This window comes from Varanus komodoensis, unplaced genomic scaffold (assembly GCF_004798865.1).
Source record: "Varanus komodoensis strain SLA01 unplaced genomic scaffold, ASM479886v1 scaffold7_1, whole genome shotgun sequence".
In the NCBI taxonomy this organism is placed as follows: Eukaryota; Metazoa; Chordata; class Lepidosauria; order Squamata; family Varanidae; genus Varanus; species Varanus komodoensis.
This window is the reverse complement of record NW_025336479.1, coordinates 10,779,489-10,801,168: the sequence shown is the minus strand read 5'-3', so window position 1 is coordinate 10,801,168 and position 21,680 is coordinate 10,779,489. Positions and strand designations below refer to the sequence as shown.

At 38.8% G+C, this 21,680-nt stretch overlaps 1 protein-coding gene across 1 annotated transcript in view; it reads right to left on the bottom strand.

Annotated features, from left to right (window-relative positions):
- BRD4 (bromodomain containing 4) overlaps window positions 1-21,680 on the bottom strand; it is a 110,261-nt gene that overhangs the window by 32,621 nt on the left and 55,960 nt on the right. Inside the window, exons 7-13 of the mRNA XM_044454086.1 lie at window positions 19,630-19,910; window positions 17,423-17,785; window positions 14,833-14,961; window positions 13,967-14,176; window positions 12,601-12,800; window positions 8,315-8,613; window positions 7,247-7,357 (exon numbers count right to left, since the gene is read on the bottom strand). Of these exons, the coding sequence (XP_044310021.1) occupies window positions 7,247-7,357; window positions 8,315-8,613; window positions 12,601-12,800; window positions 13,967-14,176; window positions 14,833-14,961; window positions 17,423-17,785; window positions 19,630-19,910 (1,593 nt within the window). The remainder of the gene's footprint in view (window positions 1-7,246; window positions 7,358-8,314; window positions 8,614-12,600; window positions 12,801-13,966; window positions 14,177-14,832; window positions 14,962-17,422; window positions 17,786-19,629; window positions 19,911-21,680) is intronic.

Genomic DNA, 21,680 nt, shown 5'->3' with positions numbered 1-21,680 from the left:
TGCTTTCTGAAAAGCACCAGGGCCGAAACGATTTACATGTCATCCTTATTTACAGTGTTACATTTTGATTTCCTTAGAAGTAGCAATTGTAACTAGTAGCAGCATAAAATAAAAAAATCCTCATTTTGAAAGGTCAAGTTTAAAACTACAATTTTAGGTATACAACAGGTACATTGTCTGTAGCAAACCAAATTCTTTATTTATGTTTATTTTAGAACAAAAATAGATCAACTATACAATTTGTTTTAAAAGTATTGTGATTACATCACTGTTAAAATCATGAGCATGCAGATAAAATATAAAAACAGATTATATAAATTATTTGTAAATTACTTGTAAAAGTGAAATAGCTGAATAAAAATAACAGCAGTCAATTCATTATCAAATGCATTTTGAACAGTTCATACTTATAGGAAAGCAGATTTACAGCTTTGCTAAAACCATGCAGTTATACATTCCAACCAAAAAAAGTCAAGGCCTTTTTCCATCCATTCACAAAAAGTAAAAACAAACAGGAACAAATGCGAAATGGAGAAAGCAATATAACACTAATAATGACAGTATATTTTTAAAGGCCTGAATATACTGTTTTATTTATGAATAGTCTTCACTTAATAAGAGAGACTCCATAGTATATTAACATCATGGGGCACAGGATATCAAAATTTGGGGTGTTGAGCTTCTTCTTAGGAAGCACTCTGTTATAGGGTTTCATGCTGTAATGGAAGATAGTGGATCTAACTATTTCCATTCCTGTTCATGGAAGTCATATTTATTTAGATAAGTAGCCCACCCAATCCCAAAAGCTCAGAGTGGATCAATTTGCTTGACATACCTTGCCACCAAAAGTCACGCAAGTTGGAATAAAGCTTAGCATTCAGATCTCAAGTTTGTCTAGACATGCTCTGTCTTTGGCTTTATAGGAAAAAAAAGGTAACCATATTAAAAATGTACCTCTAATGCTGCTATTCTATATAATCCTATTTTCTTTTTAAGGAATATCTGAAATTTCTGTTCTATATGGGAATATACTGAGTAAAGGGAAACAGCCTTTGTTCAAATGAAATGCATTCTATGCTATAATTATTAGCCATATAATCGAGTGACTGCTTTAAATAGAGTCCCAGGAAAAAGGTTTCCCCACTTGCTAGATGCATACTGTCAGTGCTTTTGCCACCGGGTGTTCACAGGTGTATTTCATACAGAATAGAACAGGGACATTTTTGCTCAGGTGAACTTTCTGTATTATGCAATCAGTGCCTGCAGTGCTTCGTAATGAGTTGACAGGTAACAAACTGACAAACAGCAAGTGGGCTTAAATCTCTTATTTTTAAAGATGAACAGAAATTCAAATGCTCCCAGTATTTCCCCCAAAGTCTGTTAGCTCCATCCAACCTCTAGTACGACTGAAGTGGGAAAATACAGAATGAAACCAGATGCCTCATTTACATTATACGTCTTACAATGGGGCCAATCCATCAGCAGCTTTCATGCCAACTCATTCAGGACACATTCCTGTTCATGTTTAGACAAAAAAGTCTCACAAATGCCAGGATTCCAGTCAGCCATGCTTTTGAGACTTTTTTCTATCTAAAAGTATATAGGATTGTGGTCTTAACTGCTTTTCAAGCTTGGAAGAGGCTTTGAAAAGCATACTGGGAGTTCGGTGTAAGGAACTATTTGAAGACAGACAAGAATACTTGGGTACACGTACACACACACACACACACACACACACTCACATTTGGCTTTTATATAAATTTTTCCAGCTCAACATATTTAATTGGAAATGTTACCTAATCATTGTACTGTGCTAAGCTTATACATTGACAACTAAAAGTTAATTTGAGAAAGCTCTTGGTTAATAATAGTGAAAATAATACCAGACACTACTTTGGTGAAGGTGCTCTAATTTGCTTGAAAAGCCAAAACATACAACTTTTCAAGAAAACCGAAGAACATGCTTTATTTACAACAATAACAGACAGAATACAAAGCTCTCCTTCCTCATGCTAAGATAAATACCAGTTGCATTTGTTCCTTTTGTGGGCTGTGATTAGTGTTCCCTGGTATGATGCGTGGGCTGAATTAGCAAATGATTTCTTTCCTCAACTAATGCGCTAACAACCACAGGCAGTTCCTGAGTAATGAATAATGGCGTTAAGAACATCCCATACTTATGAATGAACTGCCATGAAGCCTATTAATTTTTTAAAAAATACTGCCAAAAAATGTCATTACCATAGGGAGAAAGGAAATGAAAGAGGAGGGAGGGGGGCCTCCAAAGCATGCCTTCCTGCCCCACCCATCTGGAGAGGGAAATCCCTCCAGCATTTCTTTGCCCCAAAGAGAAGGCACAGGTGATTTGGGGGGGGGGGTGCTTAGAGATAGTTGCAGGTTTTCCAGTTCCATGGGGGTTCTGCACCCCTGACTCCTGCTAATGTAGAAGGCCAATTATAAGTGATCTGACTTATGTATAAATTCAACTTAAAGTCAAATTTCTGTTTTCTCAGGAAGAGCACTCATTTGTAACCTGGGGACTACCTGTACAAACTCCAATTCCTTATCTACTCTTTCTGAGAACTAAGTCTATTTCACAAGCCTCTGTGGTACAGTCTACAACCAAAGCAATTAAAAACTCCCATCTAATTTATTTGAATGGATATGGAAGACAGCCTAAATGTATGAAATCATTTTTAAAGAAAATAACAGCAAGATATATCAAAATAACAACTTTATTAATAGAATTACTTGTGTGTGGGGTGGGTGGTCCAGGGGCTATTTAGGCTTGAACAGAAGATCAATCAAAATGCAAAGTAACTAAGGGCACAATCCTATGAGCATTTGACAGCCATAGGATTATTTGGCACCCCAGTGCTAACCCCAAAAACCTGTTCCAAGGTTGGACCTTTAATTGAGAGTGCCTCCATTCCACCCTTGCTGCCAGGATAGAAAAAACAGTGCTGGCTGCCCCTCTGCGGCTGCAGAGTAAGAGTTTTGAGAGTGACAAGAGTCAAGCCAGCACTCAGTATTGTGGTGGCCTTGCAGCCTCTTTTCCTCATGCTCCAGGGCAAAATCCTTTGACAGCTTAAACTGGTTACCAAACTGTTTTGCTGGGCAGAAGTAAAGATAAGACGTTTGCCTTCATGCTTCTTCTTCTCTCCAATTTTAATATACTTGTCCGTGTCATCAGCCAAATACAGAATATAAATTTTACTGTCCTTATATTACCATTATTAAACAAAAGTATTTAGATTCCCAAGATAGTGTATTAACATTAAGTTACTGTAAATAAAAACATAAACACCTGCAGATCTTGTAAACCTGGAACCTTTTACAGAACAAAAGCTTTCACTGAAATTATGCTTAGAATTGCTGAAAGGCTAATACTTCATTCAGGAAAGTATAATGACCAGTATACAATTAAACATATCAAAGATGCCACCTTCACTATTCTTTGTTAAAAATCATATGTTGGAAGAATGATCTACATCTATCATTAACATAAATGAATGTGTTGGTGCTTAGAGTCTTTTAAATTGTTTTATCAAAATTTCAGTGAGAAAATGTCTCAAAGAAATTCAGCAGAATTTTTATTACAGGCAAGCAATATTGTTATCTGTTCACCTATACTAATGATAGCTGGTTGATTCCTCTAAATACATACTTTTCTTAAAGCTTACATACTTTTTGTGCCTAAGCTGTTCCACTTTAGTGACCATTTAGTGAGGAAACAGTGTCGCTAGGTTCTAAAGAAGGAATATTATACACATATGCAAATGATGTAACTGTGCATGTAACTCGGACTTTGCTTCCTTGATTTCCCTGAAACAATCACTATAAAGACAGAGAACAATTTTTTGAACTGCACAAGGCTGCTCCTTCAGGTATGGTGAATTCAAGAAAGCAAAGCCCCAGTTACATTCAGATTTCTTTCATATGGTATCTTCTATGATTTCTACCCTACCTACTAACTGAACAGTCCAAAGAAAGAACCCAAGCTAAAGAAGAATATATACAAGAGGAAAGTAGATGTGGTTTCATTAATAAGTTAACCCCCTTTCTGTTCCTAAATGCAAAGTGCTTTGTTACTTAGGATGAATAGATATTTTTAGTATGTTTAGTATTTTTTAGGATCTAACACATACAAGTAAAACTACAGGCAAACACTATCAGAACCTTAAAAACTCTAAAATGGGCATCCCACGTACCCCAGAATCAGATACTGTTTCTAGATTTGGTCTTGCACTACAATACTATAATGTGAAAGTAATACCCAATTATTACAGTTTTACAAGCTAGAAGAAGTTGAACTGTTTGGCCATGGCTGTTAATCTCGGAAAAGGGGCATATTGAAATATGTCAGAATATAATTTAATGGCATCAAAAAAACCTGTGCTTATGTAAAAGGCAACATACAGGCTGATTTTATTTTAATCTTAGCCCTGTTAAGTAACTTACATGTCTCTGGTAAACAAAGAAATAGGACTGTGAAAGTGGGATATAAATACTCTAAATAAAATACACTCTACTTTCACAACTGTCTTTTTGTAGGTCACCATAAGGTTCTGTAAAAATACAGAACATGCTAAAGTAGTTTTAAGAGACAGAATACACATACACAAAGGGGGGGGTGAACTATGGAATTTGTAGGATTTTTTTCCTGTGCAAACATGCATATGAGAGCCAGTGTTACTGAACTGGGATATTGGGAGTACTGAACTGGGATATTGGGAGATCCAGGTTCAAGTCCCCACTCAGCCATGAAATTCACTGGATGACTTTAGGCCAGTCACTGACTCTCAGCCTAACCTACCTCACAAGATTGTTGTGAGGATAAAGTGAAAGGGACAGGACTATATAAGCCATCTTGTGTTCCTTGCAAGAGTGTCATATAAATGCAGAGCAATAATACTAAATAATAATGATTGTACCCTTGAAGTTTAGATACCTCTTGTCCATGAAACATTTAAGATCTGCCTATGCAGAGTTCTTCATGAAATATCTCTTTCTAAGAACTGTCTCAGAGAACCCCAAATTGTTATCTAACTTTCTTTGAGTTTAAAATGTAATTTAGGCTACAATCCAGTATTTACCTACCTGGAAATAAGTCCCATTAAATTTGAGGAGACTTATTTCTGAGGATGCATACATGGAATTGTACTGTTAGGGATTTAGCATACAACTTTTAAAGGAAAACTAAGGAGAATAACAGATGTGTACCTGCTGACAGTTTCCTTCTGAAAATACAGCCAATCACCAAATTGCTTTTATCAAATTTAAGAAGTTTAAGCAGCATTTTTCCTATGTTGTTTGACAGTTGTCAAGAGGAAATCTCTCAACAAATTCCAGCATGAATGCACAGCCCTGGCCTGTATCCTTTGTATGCATCACATCCATTACATTACAGAGCTCAGTAGATAACTCATCATTCACAATCAATTAACCAATTCTTGTCTATAAGCATTACTAGCAAGGGTTTGCCACATGATAGTAAAGTGGAAAACAAACTTCCTACAATTTTTAAAAAGGTACTTTTAAAACAAACATTTTGGAGAAACATGAATGCACTTTGTTGACACATGTCTGTGCCTCTATTAAGAATTCTCACATTTAATCCAATTTAAATTTTTATTAGGAACAAGTTTGCTCAGTCAAACAGACAAACTTAAAAATAAGATCTTCCTCTCCTAGTCAGGGATCTTTGTCTCAGGAATGCTTAGCAGGAGACCATACTCTAGTGACAAGGTCCTACTGATTTAAAGAATGGCATTCAAACCATTCTAGTGAATGTTTTGACAGCAACAGACATGCATTTATCAAAACCGTGCTGTTAACTAAAACACCTGGGTCACAGATATAGAGGTGGAACTTTAATACTTGTGCCATAGAGATTCTACTCTTAGTTTTAAAGAAAATTGCCACTGAAATTCATGGTGGCCTAAGAAATGGGGCAAGAAATAAAACAGAAACTAGAAGTGGGCATAGATCAGAAAAATCAGGAAATAATTTAAAATCTAAAACCAGCATTTCAAGAGTATCCGTATTGCAGAATCCCTACTATCCCAGACAAACCCTAGGCTTTTAAAATGCTAGACAAACCACACAAAGATGAAAAAAGAAGTCAAGCAATCTTTCCCCCCATTTTCAAGATCTCTCTATATCTAATTTTGTTCCCCACTGCTTCATACTACAGTTTTCTGAGACACAGCCCACTGCGTTCAGAGGGCCCCCGAAAACCTCTGAGGAGTGCTTTCAGGAGGAAGAGGGGAGTGTTGCCCAAGCAGCCCTCTGCCTGACTACAACTCATATACATATAAAAAAGGTATAATTCCCAATGTATTGAAATACAAATCTATTCTGAAACATTGATTTAATGAATAAAACTTTAACATTTGGCCAAAGAAAGAGCTACTTATGGACTCTTAAATGTTACACAAGAATATCTACATTAGAGTAACAGACTAAGAAAGTGATGAAAGAGTGCACAATTTTATACTGCCATATTGACAAGACTTATTTATTAATCTTAAAAAATACTTTAAGTGCACCATAAAGACTCTAACACTATGTTTGGATCAGATGGGGAGTACCAAATAAGCAATTTTAACCCAAAAAATGCAAGTGAAGGCCAATATACTATTTTAAAGAAACATTTTGTACTTGCACTTTAAATTATATGAAACCTCTAAAAGAGTTCAAAGTTAATATGCTTTCCTGCCCCCTCCCCGCATATGAAAAAGTTTATTTAAAATAACCAAAGGACTTCTCAGAACATTTCTGCCCTGAGTTTAGTCTAATTTCTTCCCAAAAATGACATTTTTTACACACACACACACACAAACACACACACACACACACACACACACACTATTGCCACTTTCTGGTGAACTAGCTTTATTCCTTAATAAAAGTATATCTTCTCAATAAGACAAGAAGCTAGTTTAGAAAACATAATGTTCTTAGTCTGCAAATTCAGGCCATCAGACAAATAAAATAGTATCTTGGCACAATTATAAAGTGGCTCCATCAATTTACAATATAGTTCAATGAACTTCATAACAATTAAGTTGCACATTCTCATTATATTGTTGGATCCAAACTGGGAAAGCTTCACATATATAAACTGTATATACTGTTTTAATTACAAATTTAGAAAGATTAAAAAGACCAAGCCAGTACTAAAAACATATTTATTTATACAGGAAACAGGTATAGGACTGTCTTTAAATAATCTGCATCTAACCTGTTTCTGAATCTTCACTGTCGGTAGAGCTGGACTCACTGGTGCTCTCAGACTCTGAGGAGGAGAACCCCTTCATTTTAGAGGAACCAGCAATTACATCCACTTTCTCTGCTGCAACAAAATAATAGCACAATATCATCATTGGACAAGAGCCTAACCCAGAACCCATTCTTGTGTTTTGTGATACGCATGTTAAATACTGTGAACTACCAGTTTTCCCCACCTGGCATTTTTCTGCATACTGATATGCTTTAATTTGGTTGAATTTTACTTTCAGAAGGGCAGTGAAAAATTGCTATTCTGCTTCTTTTCTCAAACTTTCAACAAAGGCATGTAGAGTTTGCCTTATAATAACAAAGAATTAAAGGGATGTATAGTTAGTCCAGTAAAGCTTTCAAACTTGTCCAAATAATATTAGTTAATAACTTTGGCATTTTGGTGCCCCACCTCTTGGTGACAGCCACTTTGAAATCTTTTCATTTGCTGCTGTGTATCTCTTTCAGAAACCTTTAGTCTTCTTTGAAATAATGTTTATAAAAAAGCAGAGAATTGTTGCTAACACCCTTTAAAACTTCAAAAATAATCTAACAGAGAGTTTAATTGTTTTTTAAGATATCACCTACTTATCTTAGAAACATTCTTGTACCTAAAAAAGCTGTATCTATCTGAGATGAGCAGTTTCACAATAAATAGAAAATGTGAGGTTTTACAAAGCAGTTAAAATAAACTATAACAGATATAAATGCACAACTAAAATGAGAGGTTTGAAGCTGTCTGAAGAAAATATGTGTAATGTAGTCTTAACCAGAGGAACACAATGATCCAATGGCCTGTACCAAAGACTAGTAAGATAAAGTCCAATGATAACATCTAACATATCTGCTCCTTTGTTATTAGCCTAATCCATCATTTGCTCAAAAGGCTTTATCTCCAAAATAAGAGACTCTTTTTCCTTCTATGAGTTCACAGTGTTTGAATGCTAACAGGTTTCTCCTTTTCTACACAGTGGTAATTGACTTAATAAACATCATTGGAATGTGAATCAACTGTTCTGAGCTTGAAAGGTACCTTGAGGTTTCCTCTTTTTTCGTAAACAAGACGTTACGTATCTCTCCAGCTCCCGCAATGTGGATGCCTTTAATGTCTCAAAGTCAATTTCAATCTCATCAGGATTGGAGTTTTTGAGTGAGGGTTCTCTTGACTGGATGATATGGACAACCCGGCCTAGTTTCTCACCAGGGAGTTTGTTAATGTCCAGGCTCAATTGTCTTTTTTCCTCGTAAGACATTGGCTTACATTTCTCCTCCTCCTCAGACTCATAAGCAGGAGGTGGCTTCGTGTTCTTCACAGTCACAGGCTCCTTCTTACTACTTTAAAGAACAATTATAATGAATTATTTTAAGAAGCAAAATGATACAGATAATATATTATTTTAAGACATGTTAACGATACTTAAATTTTTCTTAGCAGTGTCTACTGTAGTCTGAGGCTGTAACTGATTATCTAACAATCTGAGGAGTAATTCAGCAAATTTAAACTTGAAATTGTACCTGTCAAAACTTACTAGATGACTTCAGACAAGCTTTCATATGCAATCTGGGAAGAGTAGTACTTGACTAGCTTACAGAGGTGCAGTAAAGATTACAGAAATAATATATGTGCAATCTACTGGAAACACAAAAGTGCTATATAAGTGCTAAATACTATTGTTTCAGTAACTCAACAACACAGCTGAAAGGACAAGTAGAATAAAGAAGAGGATGCTCTGTTATCCCTGTAAAAGAGAGCACACTGTTAAAGGAACCACAGTACATTAGACAGCTAAATTACTCTGAGTAAGAAAATTAGTGATCACAATCCAATTACTCATTTTCAAGACAAAGAGAGCAACTGGGGACTCCTATAGTTTCTAAATGGCAAATTTCCCATGCCAGACCACATTCACCAATTACTCAAAAATAGGAAAAAGGAACTTGTACAAGAGCACATAGGAAAACAAAACTAAGCTGCAGTAAAATAAACAAACTGCTGCTCCTTCATGGGCACAATCTACTCTCAGGATGCCCTGCATTAATGCCAATACGCCCAGACAATGCCATGATATTCAGATAGAACTAATGAAAAAACAATTTAAGCTGGACTTGGAGTCATCAGTTCTATGATAGTTAGCAAGTACATCCTTACTAAAGAAGTGTATTTATGCGGTCCCAATTTAATCTTGTTATCCAAGGCACAATTCCTGACATACCTAATACAGAGTCAACATCTTTTTAAGTGCATTACTGCATTACCTAAACTAAAAAAAATCCCTACAAAGAAGAAATTCAAGTTGTTTATCTCTAATTGATCTGTGCTTGAATGATCAATCCATGCAGTCACACAATAAATTCTCTTAAAATAGTTCTATCCAAGGAACATGTTATCCTGCCTGAAGATAATCCACGGGTATGCAAGGCTATTTTGAAACTGCTAAATTTAATAGTAATATTTCTCTTTCTTTGGTTTTACACTGAAATATTGTCCCCTGAAAGGAAAAAAATCTGAGAGGGAAACTCTACTATAATTAAAAATAAATTCTTACTCTTTGTCTCTTCCTTCTCAATTTGTTCGTACTGCCTACTTGGCAGAGCAGATACTATGAGATTTAAGGAAACTCTGAAAATTTTCTGTGACAAATGACTGGGCAACTCTAATCCAAGAGCTATTCATGGGTTCAGAAAGAAGAGGAACAAGTTGGATTCTTGTTATAGGTAATGGGAATCATCTTATAAATCAGGGTTGTGTAACTGAAATAGCTTGTGGGGCATTTCTGTTCTTGCACACACAGCACTCAGTGGGGTATCCTTCCAAAAAAAACACCACCACAGCAGTTTGCTGCAAAAACTTGACATCAGACTGTTCCACAGTTCTACAGAGCACCACAAAGTGTAAATGTAGTCCTTTTATCACCTCACAGCTGCTATAAACATCACTTATTTTTCTCACGTGTGGATCTGGCAAGGGGTGGCATGTTGCAAAGTCCTGTTCTAAATAAATAAGAGGCTCAGTCCATGCATGTTGCTGCAGGAGTAAGTCCCAGTTTACTGCAACTTGTTTGTACTCCCACATTTCCCAGTGCGACTATAATCCTTCCCATGAAGGCTGCCATGTTATGCATTCTTATTTCGGAGTAAGAATCAGTGATTACTGCAATGGCAATTACTTCTGAGCAATCACTGATAGGCTCATGCTGACAGCAGCCCATACTCTGCATGCTCTGTTTGGCAAGTGTGCATAGGTTTCTGGCCTGAAGCAGTCAAAACTGCTGTCAACTTATGGACATACGTTACTCATTATTTATTAGTCACCAAGTATGTAGAGTTGCCTTAGATACCTAATCAATGATGTCATTAAAGGAAAGGAAAACTGTTACTTATCTAGCTTAATATTATACTAATGTTACTGCCAGGACATGGGGGATGCACTTTTGGTGGGGGGGAGGGGGTTGCCACAAGTACCAAAATAAGCTAACTAGTTTTGATTACCAAAGAGTTCCATTTCTCATTTTGTCTCAGGCAGCAAAGTCCCTTGCAAATAGTTCTGGAAAAGATGGAGGGCATTACAACCATCCTGTCTATCAAGGCACAAGTAAAAAAGATACAGAGTGAAAGCAGTGCAGAATACATGTTTCTGTGAAAAACAAGGAAGCACTGGTATATCTGCCACAGTTGTGCTTCACAATCTTCCCACTGAGTGCTTCTGTATGAATAAGAATCCAAAAGGGAACTCTCTCCTCAAGAAGAAACTCCCAACAACCAAAACCCCCATTTCTCTATTTGATTCCTGTGCTTCTGGTGCATGTAAGAATGGACTGATGATGTAACATGAAACAGAGACAAATGGGAGGAGCTTGCAGGGCTAAGACACATAACTTCCACTTGGCTATCTGAGTCAAGACTGTAGCCTGGAGACATGTTCTTGGAAAATGCAACATTTGTTCCACCATTTGAATACTAGGTTCACCAGAGTAAGGCAGGGGTATACAGAATAAGTTGGCTGGGAACAAACTAGATTGGATACATCCACCACCATAAGGTCTGGTGCTGTTTGGTGTGTTTCTTTGCTCTTCTTTGATTCATCACTGATCATTCTCCTCAATTGCAGGGCCCTTTCCCCTCTAAAAGTGGTACTTTTAAAATATGTCTACTGGGACCTATACATACAAAAATGCTGAAAGAGCCATCTCAATAAAAAGTGGCAATCGCCAGTGGAGTCATGGCAATTATATTATGAATACTGAATAAAACAAAACTCCTTATCTAAAGAAGTTCATTGTGGGGAATTAACACCACAGAAAGGGCTAACTAAGCTGTTGCTGTTGTAGAATTTAAAAAGAAGAACAGAAAGGCACTCACCTCTTCTTTTGAAGGTGCAGATCCTTAAAAGGAAACCCAGCTCCTTGGCTAGAGCTATAGAGTGTCATGCAGTTGGCTCTACACAGACATAGAACCCTGTATCTGAGACTGCACTGAGACCACAAAGAACTATTCAAGGGGCCAAATCTGCTCCTTGACTAATTCCATCTGCTCCTTGTCCTATCTTTCTGCAACACAGCTCAACAAATCTTTTTTAAGCTAACCAATTTTGTTCAAAATAATTTACCATCAGGTATTATATTTTTATGCACAACTCTCCAGCAGCACCCATTTCAATTCTGAGTCTATTTCAACCTGAATGTACACATTTGGCAAAATTCCAGAAGCTAGTACAGAAGAATGTACAATTTCTCTATGAACCAGGTATCTATGGAGATAGGCTTAAGACACAAGCTTTATGAAGATTCAGTAAGAGAATGATCCTATTTGGGCAAACAAATGACAAAAAACATGGAATACACATCATAACTGTAACCGCTCAACACAGCAACCTAGTCTAGGATCTGAAGATTCCTATGTTATCAAATCTTTGACAAAGCATGGACAAAACTTTAATATCTTAGGAGCCACATAGTTTACTACTGCAACTGATTTCACTGGCACTAAGACTTTCTTACATTGCTCATCATTCTGCTGTGGAAACTGATCAACTAAGGTTTTGTATAAGGAGAGCAATTTTCTAAATCAAAAATACTAATAACAGTTACTCCAAAAGCCCAGAAGACTCCTACAATTATAGAATTATTCATTCAAAAGAAAGGTGGCACCATTTAATTAAACTCATGCTATTGAAATATTACATGATTGAAAGTAACACCAGTTCAATTAGAGGTTTCAGGTACCTGAAGTAATGGAGGTTCTGCCATACCTCTGACATTATTTCTCAATCCAAACAAATCAAACAGAAACTAAAGAGTAAGTAATGCAAACGGGGCTGACCTTGAATTACTGCTACTGCCATTATTCTTTTTGACCTTCTTAGGTGGTGGATCCTTGGTTTTATTTTTCTTACTCTCTTCTACTTCTTCCTTCTTTTTGTGCTTCTCTTTTTTCTTTTCTTTCTTGTCCTTCTCCTTTTTCTTTGGTTTGTTCTGTTGTGGCTGGGACAAGGCAGCCAACTGCTCATGCACTGCTTTAAGCTAAGGAGCAGAGACATGGATCAATATAATTTTCTTGTTTATCTTTATCAGCATTCTTTATTCTCTCCACCTGCCTTTTTGAGATGACCACTACTGTCTGTTTCTGATGCCTATCTAATTACTTTTTCAAGGAAAGAGAGAACGTGTGTGTGTGTGTGAGAGAGGGAGAGGGAGAGGGAGAGGGAGAGCGCGCGAGCGCACATATGCTCAATGTGTGAGAGAAAAAAATCATGCCTGCATCAGTACTACTGCCTACTGAGAAAGAGAGGGTGGTATATTATTTCCTTAACTCTCTACATGCTGGGGGGAGCACAGACTGGCACAGTAGAGCAGGGTGGTTCTTTCGCTCCTTCCTTCACCAATCAGCATACAAAAAGGAGGAAGCACAGACTATTCCAGTTATATGTGGTGTACACTTGATTCTTAGTCGGGAGTTCACCTCTCCTCACCCTAACACAGGATGGATGGTGTAAAGAGAATGACTCAAAGCCCTGAACAATTCCACTCACCATGGAGAGTACAGAGAAGCCTCTAGTGAGCATGATGAGCTACCAGCCCCTTTTCCAGCTTCCTTTCTTAGCTTCAAAGCTAGGTGGATAGCTGAGACTTGTTTTCTTGGCAGCTGCATGGCCAAGAAGCCCACAGTGTCCAGTCACATGGGGTAAAAACTGGAATCAGCACCTTTCCTTGCTGACCTTTCTTCCTTTACAGAAGAAAAGGCATGGCAGGTGATGAAGAGGCTTGGATGCTGCTGTCGCAATGTCTTTACCCAGCCAGGCAGGTGGCAAGAAATTACCATTCTTGGCCTAGCTGTTCAAAAGTACATGCAGGAGGATCTTGTGGGAAAGTAAGCCCTATCTAAACTTTCAAGTAAAATTATAAGAGTGAGGGTGGAAAGCCACATTCACTTTGCCCACCAAAAGCACCATATACTTGCTTTGGACTTGAGATCTTTGGACCTATGGTGGCTTCCCTGTCTTTGCTTAAGTCCCACCCAAATTTTAGACAGTACAACAGTGGACTACTTAGGTAGTACAATGTGGACTAGGAGACCCAGACTATATATGCAGTTGCTATGCAGAAAGGTGACCCCAAGCCTGGAAGCCAGAGCTAAGCAGGTAACTGGATAGGAGTTGGAGTCCCAAGAGGATACTTAAAAGTTTTACCTGTTCCTGGAGCTCTGCTAGCCTCTGAGCTCGCTCCTCTTCAGAATCATCTGATGAACTGTCACTATCAGAGGAGCTGTCACTGCTGCTATCACTGGATGAAGGTGGGGGCACTTTGGGTGGGGGCTGTACCACTACTGGTGAGGAAGCTGGAATCACAGGTTCTTCAGGTTCATCTGGCATTTTTGCAAAGCGCATTTCAAACACATCCTGGGGAGAATACAATAATCAACATGCATAACAGTCCTGTAGCTCCATGTTCAGAAACCTATCATGCTCGAAGAAGCACAGCTACCCATGCTATCCCCAATTCCAAACTGAGAGAGGCAATCCAGAAGGATACCATGGACCAGGACAATCAACAAGGTTACCCTTTATCAACCAAGGCAAGCGCTGTCAAAAGCAGACTTAATAGAAATGTAAATTATAAAGAGAAAAATCTTATCTAGGAAAATTAAACCATACACTTAATCTTACAATGAATAATTTGTTTTCAAAATTAGTTTTTGAACTTTAAAAATGTATAAATGTAAAGCAGTAAGGTTTTTTGAATATATCTTTTATATACCATCTTTTATATACCAGAATACATCTTTTATATACCAGAAGGGCCAGTGTGGTGTAGTGGTTAAGAGCGTGGGACTGGGACTCAGACGATCTGGGTTCTAGTCCCTGCTCAGCCATGGAGCCAACCGAGTGACTTTGGGCCAGTCACAGACTCTCAGCCCAACCTACCTCACAGGGTTGTTGTTGTGAGGATAAGATGGAGGAGAAGAATGATGTAAGCTGCCTTGAGCCCTTTGTAGGAAAAAGGCAGTTCTGAAAAATAAATAAATAAATAAATAAATAAATAAATAAATAAATACCTGCAGTTTCCGTGCCATAGCAACCACTTCATGGTCAGGAGGGTTGTATTTGTAACAATTAGAAAACATCAATCGGACATCAGCTGCAAATTCCTGAGCATCTCGATAGTCCCGATTCTCCAGTTTGGACTACAATTGTAAAATAATGCTGCCATTAATAGTGCAAGGACAACAAGAAAAGAATTTAGAACAATTAAACTAGTATTCCGGAATTTAATTACATCTTATGTTCTGGGCATGTGTGCATGGCAGCTACTGCAAAATATTCTGGAGGAAGTGGCCCTTCTTCAGAGGCATTTCCTGTCAACTGCTCCCCTGAGTGTTTTTAAGTATTGCAGAAAGAAAATCTGCAATAATTTAATATGGGGTAAGGAATAATTTATTTTTGGACACATGCACCATCACTGTAAACTCTACAATAAACTCTGTCTGGCCTGTCAAGGAGTCTAGAAAGCAATCCAGAGCATGATGGCATTTCTGCTATATGGGGGCCACAAAATGGGCGGATTATGGACTGTTCATTACTAAAAGCACAACAGATCAGGGATAGGTAATATGGTACCCACTGCACCATTGTACATCTCTTTTTGGTGATTGCTGAGTGGTCATACCCCTACCTGTATGTACCTATTTTTTAAAACAACAAATACTAATTACCAGCAGCTGGGATTGCTTCAATTCAAAGTGAAGGCTGCTAAGTTGCCTCCATCTTTCTTTCCCATTAATAGCTCTGGGCCACAGGAAGGGCTCAGAGATATTCTTAGGAAATGTAGATGGCAGATGGCTCCAGTCTGATTCTTTAAGCTGAAGGACACTTGTTTTATAGTGGTGCCCAGGAGTTCCTCAAATTGCTAAATGCACCCACTGACCTAAAAAGATAATCCTTGCAACAGTGTCTTATTTCCATTTCATGCTTCCAAACACCCTGTGGGCTACATCATTTCTGTTTCAGTTTTTACAGATACAGAGAATGAATCCAGAGACAGTGATAACTACAATGTCACACAGAAAGAAGACTGCTTCAAAATTCTTTCCTGTAGATACATTTTTTTCCAGCAGAAATAGTCCTTCTTAAGGAATGTAGGTCCTGCCTTGAACTCCCCTATACACTGTTACAGTTTTTCAAACTTGGGAAAGTTATGAAGTGGCTTATGATAAAACACCTGATGCTACTGGCTTGCTTGAGCAGAGCTCCTAATCTCTCTTTGAATGGGGTCAGTGATTGCAGGGTTTTTTCAATTCTGCAGAGGGTTGCTTTCTTCAAAACCAAGGATGTACAGAATGTGTCTGTTTCCAATCTTCAAACAATATCTGCATGCATCTGGGCTTACTTTCCTTTCACTTCTATCCCTACTTGCCGGAACCCTCATCTGCATTTCCAGCTACTGATCATGGAAAGTTCAGGTTTAAGAGCACATTGTAGATAATATGTAAAGCCTGAAAATCTGAGAAATCCTCCACGATATATATGCAAATATAAAGGTTGCTTTAAAATCCCATGTCAATTTAATGCCTGCAGTAGGGGTGGTACTTGGACCCGCTATAAAAGTGGAGGGAAAACTTATCAGTATTATTGCCATTTTTGGAGTCTCTGTAACCAAATTACAAAGTTCATGTAAGGTTTGTAAATCCAACAGCATCTGTTTTTCTCTCTCTAAGGAGTATGCAAAAGAGTTTTCACATCCCATTATCAAGATATTTTCCATTCCTGATACAAATCAAATCAAATATTGATTGCTATAAGGACTGCCTGGCATATTTATCTACAGCAGCAGAAAATCTACACCAATGTACAATGTGGAAAATTAATGTAGCATCCCTATGCATAATGCATACTATAAATCAGAGATGGGGAACCTCTAGTCTGCAGACCAATTTTGGTCTTCAGGAGCAAAGGCCTCAAGGAAAGTTCGTCTCTCTCAACCTGTCTGATGAAGGCTAGCAGGGAGCAGAATCCCTGTTATTACTTCCATTCTGTCATTGGTCATTATTTTCAATCAGTGATTGTAGGTACCTGTAGTAATTCCCCTGCATTCTGTTTCTCCTTGGTAGAGCAAGCAACACATTAAGGAAAAAGGCATGAGGCAGGCAAAGCTGCTCTAACAGAAGCACAGACCTAGGCATGTTCCTCATACTGGCACCAGATCCCAGTGGATCCCAACTCCATTAAATAGATCCCTTCCAGGAAAGCCTATGCTCCATGAAGGCAGGCCCTGGCTGAGGTGTCAGCTGCTGAAATGCTCCCCCAAGAGGGTACCTTGGCTGGGGCTGTTTTGCTGTTGAGGGTCTTCTAGAGACCTCCCAAAAAAGTCCTCTACCTCTGTTGTAAATGAATGACAGTCCTTAACATTCTACAAGAGAGGATACCAACTAGCAGGCAAAGTTTTGGAGAAAAATACCACTCTATTTTGTAAAGTAACTGCTTTGCTGTACTTTCGCAAACTCCATGCTAGATATATAGTTGACTAATTAACTGAAAATATTCATAATATTCTTGTTAATAGTAAACACAAGGCTAGCAACTTGAGAACAAATTTTGAGTATATGCTTGCATGCAAGACAGCAAAATACAATATAAAACTGCACTTACTTTAATTGTGCTCAGATCCATAGGATGCTTAATGATATCACGATAATCATGTAGCCCAAGTGCTTCTACATCCACAGGCTTGTAGAAGGGCCATGCGTATGCAGCATGCTTCTTTGCAAACATTTCTTTTATTATCCCACTACAATACTTTAATTGTTCTGATACTTTGTTACTGCTACTTTTCTCCAGTACATGCTGTTGAGAGTCTGGCACCTCCTTCTTCAGAGGTTTTACAGGTCGGCTTTCCCTTCGTTGACCTCCTTTGACGGACTTGGGTTCGGTGGGCAGTGAGGAGGATTCATGAACAGGGTCTATTGTTGTTGGAGTTGTAGTGTCTGCTTTCCTCTTTACACCTTTTTTTGTCTGCAAAAGCAAACAGACACTATGTAGACATCTGTTCTTTTACTGGCACATTGTACTATGGACATGTCATAAGGAACACCACACTTCACACAAGGAGAAACTACAGTCACAAAGACTTCATGTACCCTTCACTTTATGAAGGCCAAGTGTATATAAGTTACCAAAGTCATTTACCAAATATCAATCTTATAAAACATTTTAAAAATTGGTATAATGCTGTGTAGGAGCCAACAGTGAAATGCTAAAGTCTCTAATTTAAGTCTTGCCTGACCTTACAAGGTAGTGTTACAAGGTAGTGTTAAGGATTATTTTTAAAAAGTTAATCTATATACCACTGACCTTATCTGTGTGGGAGTAGTACATGTGGAACAGTTTAAACATACTAAAATAAACTTCATCAACATGGGCTGAATTTGGAGTACCCCCCCCCCCATTGGTAGAGAAAAAAAGGATCCAAAGGAAGCTCCCCACTGGAGGAAAGAGATGGGTTGTTACTGTTGTTTTTGCAGATTCCTCCTTCAACCTGCAGCTCCCATACCATCTCACACAATCACTTCCTCTGCTTTTATTCAGCAACCCACAATCAACTCCATTATAGGTTGTTGAGTGTGATTGCTTAAACTCGGCCACTGCATCATTTAGGGGCTAAAGAGCCCAGTGGTTAACCCATGGTTTGGTGCTACATTACATATATATTGTGTGAAGCTTTGTGATGCTTTCTATGAACAGATGAGTCTACTTTCTACCAAGTTCATAAGGCTTGTATGATGGCACAACATGACCTTCCTGATAAGGTGGATGTGCTCTATTATATATTCCTCTGAAAAACCTTTTAAAAAGATGTCTTAGGAGGACAGCAGACAAGGAAATTGCACCCACTCTATTTCCACAGCAGTTCAGGGTTCCTTCACAGTTTACACGAGATAAACATGTACATCCTCAACAAAAGCAGCTTCCTTTCTTAGCATGTATATGCTTTTAATGAAAGATGTGATAGCCCAGGAAAACACCTGGAAAAACTTCTTTCTGTTTTCTATACTGATTTTTTGGTGTTTTTCCTAAAAAGACTGGATTAGGAAATATTTTCTTTTAGAAGATGAACTATAGCAAATTAATATATTGCTACCTAGCCTTTACTTCCTAAAATCATTTTTAAATGATGTACAAGAGTTATGTAAGACTATTTATAATATGAGATCACTGCTATTCCTGTACATTAAAGACAAGAACTACAGCACAACTTTTTAATGTACAGCAAACTGTTTGTTTGCATCTAAGGAACACTGCCATTTTCACAAGAGAAGGAAGGGTTCAGTGCCTTGTTTGTGGGCTTCCTCTTGTTCACATTTTAACTAAAGCACAGGTAGGCAACCTTTCTGTCTCTTACAGCTTGCATGTGGTGCTGCATCGCACACACATACTTAGAACACTTGTCCCTACTTGCTGAAATGGGGAGGTTAAAACTTGTCCATCCCACCAACGTTTTCCAAAATCAGCAAAGAAAAAGCAGCAATCTCAGCAGTGCCAGGATTGCTGGGTAGTGGGGAAACTGAAGCCCCTCCTCAGACTAAGGAATCCTCCCTGAAATTGTTGGTGATTGTGCAAGCTTAACATGGACCAACTCCCAAAAGTAGCATGATTATGCCCACTAACCCACTGTCAGATCATCACAAGCACATTTATTTTAAACTAAAACAGACAGAATTGTCCAAGAAGGCAGTGCAACAGCTGTTAGGAGGAATACACCTTAAGCAAATGCCTGATCATGGCTGTATATATTTTCACCAGTTTATCTGGGATTGATACTTGCCATTATGAAACTAAACAGTATCTAGTTTACTCACCTTCATGGGCTGTGCGGCTGTCGGGATTATTGGTGGGTGTGTCTGAATGGGCTGGGGAGCAGAAGCTTGAGGAGGGGGAGGGGGAGGGGGAGGCGGTGGTGCAGGAGGTTGGGAAGGCACCACTGTCATTACTGGCGTCTGGACAATGAGGTCAGGGGTCATAGAAGGGAAGGAATGAGTTGTTTGCACGGGCTGAGGATTCGGCTGTGGCGTCTGGGTCTGTGGTGGGGATGATGCTTGAGTTGCATTCTGTACCGTTGATACGCCTGCCTTGGATGTAACTGTCAGAAAGAGACAAGGTCACATTCTGCATATCAAGCCTTTATGTATACAAAAACAGAGTTTCATGGCAACACTGTTTAACACTGATGTTATATAATCTGAAATGTATAGATTTTCTTCCCCTGGTGAGCTGTACGTGTAAGGGATTGTTCTATTACAAAAACAATCTCTCAACAACTTATCCAGTAATGAAAGAGCCCATGGTTTATTCCAATATCTAATAGAGGAAAACAGCTTATCTGAAAAGAAAGAATGTTCTCTTCTCCTTTGTCCAATTTTATTATCTTTACAATTACAGCTACCTCCCATCTTTTCAAAGCAATAGACAAAGTAGGGTTTAGGTTTCTGGAAACAAACAATAGTTCAGCTTTGCCCAACATGAACAAATTATTTTGAACTACAAATTCCATCATCACCCGGTTCAGGAGGATGAAAGTTGCAGCTCAAAACAACTGCAGGGAATGTTAGAGAAGCCTGCATTACTTAATCCATTATTAGCAAATTAGCAAAGATGTCAGAGAAGTGACAGTACACAGAAGTAGCACCTAGAATATTCATATAAATCATTATAAGCAGTAATTTATTTTTAAAGCAGAAGTTAAATAGAAAACACATTTTTATCCTGCAACATTCAACACATGACAGAGATTCAGGTTGCCTCTACTATTATGAGAGGCTGCTGAATGGGTCTGTCATCCAAGTGTCTGTCTCTTTAAAACTAAAGCATCCTCAGTCAAGTATGCTAGCATGCTATGCTTCCCTTTGATTAGATTTCCAGATTTGCAACAGAAAGACTTTTGATGCATTAAAATTGCCAGAGATTTCTAGAGAAATTGTCTTTTTTAATCAACACTTTTCTAACTCCATCTCCTCAATCCCAAAGAAGAGAAGAGCACCTTCCTGGCTAGACGGGTGCTCCTGTCGAGGCTCTGGTTGAACTGTGGAATGGGGCGATGACCAGGGCTGTAGACACGATCGCTCCTAAGCGTCCTCTCCCACCGGGCAGAGCCCGCTCTTCCCCTTGGTATACCCCAGAATTGAGGGCGATGAAGCAGGTTGGGAGACGACTAGAGCGTAGGTGGAGGAAATCACGGGATGAATCTGACCGAACACACTTAAGAGCCCATTATCGGGCCTATGCTGTGGCGGTGAGGGTGGCGAAGAAGAGATTCTTCTCCGCTTCCATTGCCTCCTCACAATGCCGTCCGGCGGAGCTCTTTCGAGTGGTGCAAGGCCTGGTTCGTCCAGGTCCGAAGGAAGAGCTGATTCCACCCTCAAAGGCCCACTGTGACGACTTTGCCGGGCATTTCAGGGAGAAAATCGCTCAGATTCGTCACGAGCTGGATTCCACTATTGACTCAGAGGTTTTAAGGGAGACACCAACGCTACCGTCTGGTCCAGAATTATTGGATGAATTTCAGTTATTGCGGCCCGATGATGTGGACAAGGTGCTTGGACAAGTACGTCCTACCACTTGCCTTCTGGACCCTTGCCCGTCTTGGTTAATAAAAGATTCCAAGCACGGGATTGGAACCTGGATCTTGGAAGTGGTTAATGCTTCTCTGAGGGAGGGTTGGGTGCCTGCCCCTTTAAAGGAGGCGGTAGTCCGACCAGTCCTGAAGAAGGCGTCACTGGATCCAGGGATGGCCACTAATTATAGACCAGTGGCCAACATCCCATTTCTGGGAAGGTGTTAGAGCGAGTGGTGGCGGGACAACTCCAAGCACTCTTGGATGAAACTGATTATCTGGACCCATTTCAGTCCGGCT